This window comes from Toxorhynchites rutilus, chromosome 2 (assembly GCF_029784135.1).
Source record: "Toxorhynchites rutilus septentrionalis strain SRP chromosome 2, ASM2978413v1, whole genome shotgun sequence".
NCBI lineage: Eukaryota > Metazoa > Arthropoda > Insecta > Diptera > Culicidae > Toxorhynchites > Toxorhynchites rutilus.
This window is the reverse complement of record NC_073745.1, coordinates 132,743,260-132,749,259: the sequence shown is the minus strand read 5'-3', so window position 1 is coordinate 132,749,259 and position 6,000 is coordinate 132,743,260. Positions and strand designations below refer to the sequence as shown.

The 6,000-nt window shown below is 35.4% G+C and overlaps 1 protein-coding gene across 12 annotated transcripts in view; it reads right to left on the bottom strand.

Moving 5' to 3' along the window:
• Positions 1 to 733: 733 nt before the first annotated feature.
• LOC129764804 (pleckstrin homology domain-containing family G member 5) overlaps positions 734 to 6,000 on the bottom strand; it is a 297,282-nt gene continuing 292,015 nt past the window's right edge. For 6 of the 12 annotated variants that reach the window (XM_055764294.1, XM_055764293.1, XM_055764295.1 and 3 more), the window contains exons 16-18: positions 3,954 to 4,546; positions 3,694 to 3,813; positions 743 to 3,629 (exon numbers count right to left, since the gene is read on the bottom strand). In XM_055764294.1, the coding sequence (XP_055620269.1) occupies positions 3,350 to 3,629; positions 3,694 to 3,813; positions 3,954 to 4,546 (993 nt within the window). In that variant the 3' untranslated portion in view covers positions 743 to 3,349. Of the gene's footprint in view, positions 3,630 to 3,693; positions 3,859 to 3,953; positions 4,547 to 6,000 lie in introns of those variants that run through there. The other 6 variants (XM_055764291.1, XM_055764300.1, XM_055764292.1 and 3 more) reach the window with 5 other exon arrangements.

Genomic DNA, 6,000 nt, shown 5'->3' with positions numbered 1-6,000 from the left:
TAACGCTGAATGCATGAATGATTTATCCTAATGCTTATAAGCATTATATGATAGCACTAAATGCGTATATAGGGCTTTCATTAATGCTTATTTTCATATGTTTTATCTTAATGCTTGTAAGCATTATATGGTAGCTTTAAATGCGCATATAGGACTTTCATTAATGCTTATGCATTAATAATGTTGATATAAGGCCTATAAGCATCGAAAAGGCAGATATACTGCCATTTGGCATTAGAGATGCTGAATTAGTGCTACAATAGAGCTTAAAGTTAATGCTTATGGTTACCTGGGTATGGCGATGCACGGAAGATGTCTATAGGCGCGATATCACTGGGGCAACACTAAACAACATGAAGCATGACACTTGATACTGGAAAATATTGCCATTCTCGTTGTTTTTATTTGTTGCCAAAGATATGGTGAAGTGGTTAAGGATTAAATTGATCCACACATTTGATTCATCCAAAATGTACAAATGTAAGTACTGTTTGAATATATCTATACAATTGCAAATAACAATTAGCTAACCAACGTGTATCATTCTATTCAAGGAAGAAAAAAATATTTTGATTCATTTATTGCGAATTTATTTAGATGCAATTTCAAACAAATGATTACCTAACCGGGTAGTCCTACGCGATCCTTGCGGTTATATAACCGATATACATACCCCTGTTTATTTTTGTTTGGACATCATTTTCGTAATAAATGTGGAGCAAATTTTCGTAATAAATATCACACGTACACTACAAAATGAGGGTTGGCCAGTTTTTTTTAACTGTGAGTTTTAAAAACAAATGCGTGAAGTTCAGTTGAACTAAATTTTGATCGTAACACCCTCTGCTTCTTGTCAGCAATCAGAATTTGTTGTATACACAACTGCATTAGCTGCATTACACGTTAAAGCTGCAGTGAGCAGTAGAGTATCCGTATGTTTCGCCAAAAGCAGATGACATGCTGATTTTATTGGTTGGATAGACGGCTACGGTCATAATAAGAATTTGCTTTCGAATAAAAATAATTCACTGCCTTTACAGCTTCAAAATCACTATTTATTAGCCAGCTCCTCGAGGATACTCTTCTAGCGACATTCCGAATTCACTTGATGATGATAAGGTTGTTGAGCTGATTGCAACAAATTACGTTGCGATTTTGTTTCTGAAGCCATTCCGGTTTCTGTCCCTTAATACGGTTTGAATGAGTAATGTGATGTCATTGATTACCGCGTGGATTTACCTTAAATATATTTGCACATCAGCTATGGGATGTAGCTCTCTATCTTTGGAAGAAAAAAATTAGAGTAAAAACATTGCGAGTCGTCGTACTCTACATGTGTAGTTTAAATTTATGTAATTTTTTGTTTCTGTTGTAAATACACTTTTAAGACTACTGATAATACGGTTTCTCTTCCAATGTTTTAATTTGCTGTTGAACAATTTAGGTCCATGGATATATCCAATTTTGATTTCATGACATACAACCGCGTAACTTATTGTATTAATTACATAGTAGTTTTCGTTTATAAGTAACTGTTGTTTACACACTCTACATGACTTTGGGTTACGTTAAAAATATTCAAATGTTCCGATAGGTTTTCTTTGTACATTCAAATGTTGATGGTCTAATTTTGTTATTGGGAAAAAACAGTAAACCAGCTTGGATGTTCAATTATTTTCATCAGGTGCAGTTTGATTTGCTTGTTTCGCAATTTCTAAAAAGTGCAGTGTCACAAAGGCTCTGATGGGATGTTGAAATATCTGCTGACCGCATTTAGTATGTTCATATACTTTCAAAATTATATTTCTATCCCATTTCTCCTTATTTGTCTTGCCAAAAGACAAGATAATTTCAAGATAGTCTTCAAAAGTTTACTATTTTGATTTTTCTCCGTTAGTATTTCCAAATTGCTTGCTTTAAATTTCTTTCCAATGTTTTTATTCCAGCAATGTTTTGGTTGTCCAGTGAACAACTGTGTTTCAATATGATATATCACTTATCTATTTTTTGTATATGAGAATAATTAGAGCCGTTCTGTTTCTTTCACGTAATCTGTACAGTAGTTTGATCGGATTGCGAGATATAAATCTAATACTTTTACAAATCTACCAAATCTATCTTAGCCGTCCATCTCATTCGTATAATTTATTATCGTTAAATGACTAACAATAAAAATAAAACGATTGAAACATACTACTCAATCTTGTTTATAAAATAATCTACAGTTTACAATAATATTTTTCGTTTTTGTTCCGTCTCCCGTTTCCATTTCTAGTGTTTACTTATTGCTTTTGTCAAATTTGTCCGCTTTTTCTCCTTTTCAAACCAATTTTCCAAGGAGTTGTGTGGAATGTGTTTTGTTCAAAACTAGCTAAAGTATGGAAATAGTTGTCTACGTTGTTACAAGTATGTACAATCTACCACCTTCGTAAGCGTATTGATTGAACGAATGTTGTTCTGAGAGACGACAGTCAAGGTGATTTTGTTAGTCCCACAAGAGCGGATTCGTGTGATGATCCTATTCCAGATGTGGAAACATGAGCCAATTTTAAATGGTTCCACATGGGAATAAGCCAGTAGTAATGTGCAGATGAGCATTTTTCCTAAAAGACTAATAATTCAAAACATAGTACTGTAGAGAATTTTTTTATTCAGTTGATTGACCAAGAGCGCCGTGTTGTGAGAGGTTATGAAACGATGAAATAATCTCTGCGAAAGTGAATTGGAAATAATTTGGAGTAAAAGTTAGTTTGGGATAGATTTTCTGAAAGTTCTGAATGTTAGGCTGTATGAAACTAACACTCTTGACGGAACTAGCACAATATCTGTTGTCTCTAAAAGTCATTCATAATCTCTATTTCTATGTATTTCGATTTGTTATAGCACTAACAAACGCATAAAAAATCATCCTTCCATATCTTAAACTGCAAGCAATCAACATAATTTATATCGCAGGATCCGAAAACAAACAGTTTAAGTTTCCCTTTTGCAATGTCACTACTTTTGTGTTTGCACTTTCTACTTTGCTAGAGTTTGTCACAGCATCGTTTGGTTTCGAAATGTTCTACATCTTTTCGTGTTTGGTTTTAAATATTCAAGAGCTAATGTAACATTAGCTTTTTGTATTATTTCCTAACATAGTTGTAATAGTATAGTGGAATTTCAAAGGTAGTTAAAATCGGACTATTTACACATTTTATTTTGTTAGGCAAATTCTGTAATACTCTTCCCTACGTAACGAATAATCTACTCCAGCTGAGCTGGAGCACAGGACATATAAATGCTACTTTTTCCGATAGCTAATCAGATAGAAGGTGTTCTACCTCCGGCCTGAATGCATAAGCTTATACTAGGTTGTATCGCCACTGGGTGTGTTGGGATCTGCTGCTGCTGGAGCGCTCTGATTTTGGCTTTGGAAGCTATTTTTCCGTTTAATGAAGGCAACATTCGGCGGACCGCTGGGCGAAGGTGATGTTTGCAGGCATTGCTGATGCTGACTCAGTGTGGCCGAATTGAAGCTTGTCTGCTGGGACAAAATGAAGCTCTGCTGCGAGGGAACATTGCGAGTTTTGAGTAGCGGTGGGTTCTTGATCGAGGATGAGAATGCGAATCCCCGACGGAGTGTGGCTCTGAAATTAAAGGGTGACGCATGACGCATGGTGTTCGACTTTTCAAAACAGTGAACAACGTTACCTCGTGGGAGAAGGCGGTGGATATGATATTCCTCGTTGACTAGGGGATAGAAGAACCATACCGGAGTGCGAGTGGCCCCCGGATGCACTCGGAACAGATAAAGTATTACTGTAAACAATACTAAATATATGGTTTGAACTCCGACAACACTACAAAGCATGATTACTAAAATAAACAAAATAGGTCAAAATAAAACAAAGGTTCATGGACTGATAAGCCCTATTCAGTTAGCAACTACAGAGCCACTACATCCCACTTACCTATTTTGAATCGAATTCAGGTTCAGATTGGGCATGCTTTGCCCCAGCCCACTGAATGGTTGCACTGTCAAAGAATTCGACGAAGTGTGCATTGTGGTAACCGTAGATTTCATTTTCCTAGCTCCTCCGATACAGACTTTACCTTGGGTGGCTAAACTGGCCACGCCTACACCACCTTCGTCGCTGGAAAGTGAGTTTGCCTTCTCGAAATCGATAGAAACCGGCTTGGATTCATTCAGGTCCACAGATCCACTGTGACTATTGTTCAAACTACTGACTCTACTTCCGATGGAACTATTTAGGGGCGATCGTCGGATACTTAAGCTGTCATTGTTGACATTTACGTTGTTGCTGTTACTATTGTTGACACTGATTACGTTGGTGTACTGTCGAAGATCAGCAGCAGGACCTTGTTTTAGCCTTGAATATATGTGCTTCGCCTTGGTGATTGAATCGTACCAACTGGGTGCTTTGGAGCAGTGTAGCGTGAAGGCTGTCACCACTATGTTCAACTCGTTCAGATAGCAACAGTAGAGGGTCTGTTCTTTCAATTGTACTGCGAGTCGATCCGTCATGTATGGCTGACGAACAATCTGTAAAAATCGTGAAATTGGGTTAATCGATGTTTGAAGCTACTATAGAACGCCAGTCCGACACTGATATGAACACCCGTCATCATACTTTATTAAATATTGAGAGTATAACATTTTATTCCAGATGGTACCACTAGGAATTGGTTGCCGTATATCAATGCACAATGGTCCAGGAGATGCATTTAAGTGGAAATTAGCATTTAGAGCTCGACAGTTATTCTCTAGACAAAAACTGTCTTAGACAATGTTGTTACATATGATAGAGTGCTTATTTTAGGTTATCCAAGATAGAGTGACCAAAATTGTGGATTAATTAAAAATATAACCTTCTTATCTTTAAAGAAAGAGGTAAACATAGCTCGATAATGTTGTAGTCCCAGTTATTTAAGACGTCTTTGTAGAACAAAGATTTTTTCTATCTCTTGAAATAACCGATACAGCGTTTTTTTCTAAGTTACATTAGCGTCACCATGAAAAAAACTGTTTTTTTATGTAACTTTAATATTTCAAATTCGACATACAAACTGTCTCCGAAAGACTTTTAGAACTTACTAATACACACATTTTGCGATGCAGACCTTGTCAATATCTCAACTTCACTCAAAGTTCTTGATATTTCTTCCCAAAAAACACGCTCTTTTCATTTGTTTGTCATTCTTTCTGGGGAAAAAATAAAAATGTTTGTTGAAGGAATTTGAAAGAACAAATTTCACTCTATATAATATGTGAATTTCGAAACTTATTATTTTTTGTGTTTGAGTAAATTAAAATTGAAATCATGAGCTATTGGATGAAAAGCCATCAATAACTTTGAGCAGGATTGAGGTATTGACAAATTTTGCATTGCAAAATATTGGTATAGATAAGCTCTAAAAGTCGCACGAAGACAATTTTGATGTATAATTTTAAATATAAAATTTAAAATTGAAAAACCCGTGTTATCATGGTTGCCCTAATGCAACTTAGATAAAAAGCGCTAGAAACAAGTTTGTGGGAGATATTTATTCTCTAGATAAAAACTGTCTTTGACAAAGTTGTTACATATGAGTGCTCATTTTTATGTTATCCAAAATAGGGTAACCAAAATTGTGGATGAAATAAAAAAACTAACTTTCTTATCTTCATAGATAGAGATAAACATAGTTCGACAATGTTATAGCCCCAGTTATTTTATAAAAGTTAAATGAAAAAAACAGTTTTTTTTGGTGACGCTAACGAAACTTGGAAAAAGGCGCTATATCGGTTATTTCAAGAGATAGAAAAAAAAATTGTTCTACAAAGATGTCTCAAATAAGTGGAACTACAATATTGTCGAACCATGTTTACCTCTATCTATGAAGATAAGAAAGTTACATTTTTCATTTCATCGGCAATTTTGGTCACCCTATTTTTGATAACATTGAAATGAGCGCTTTATCATATAACAACTCTGTCTAAGACAGTTTCTGTCTAGA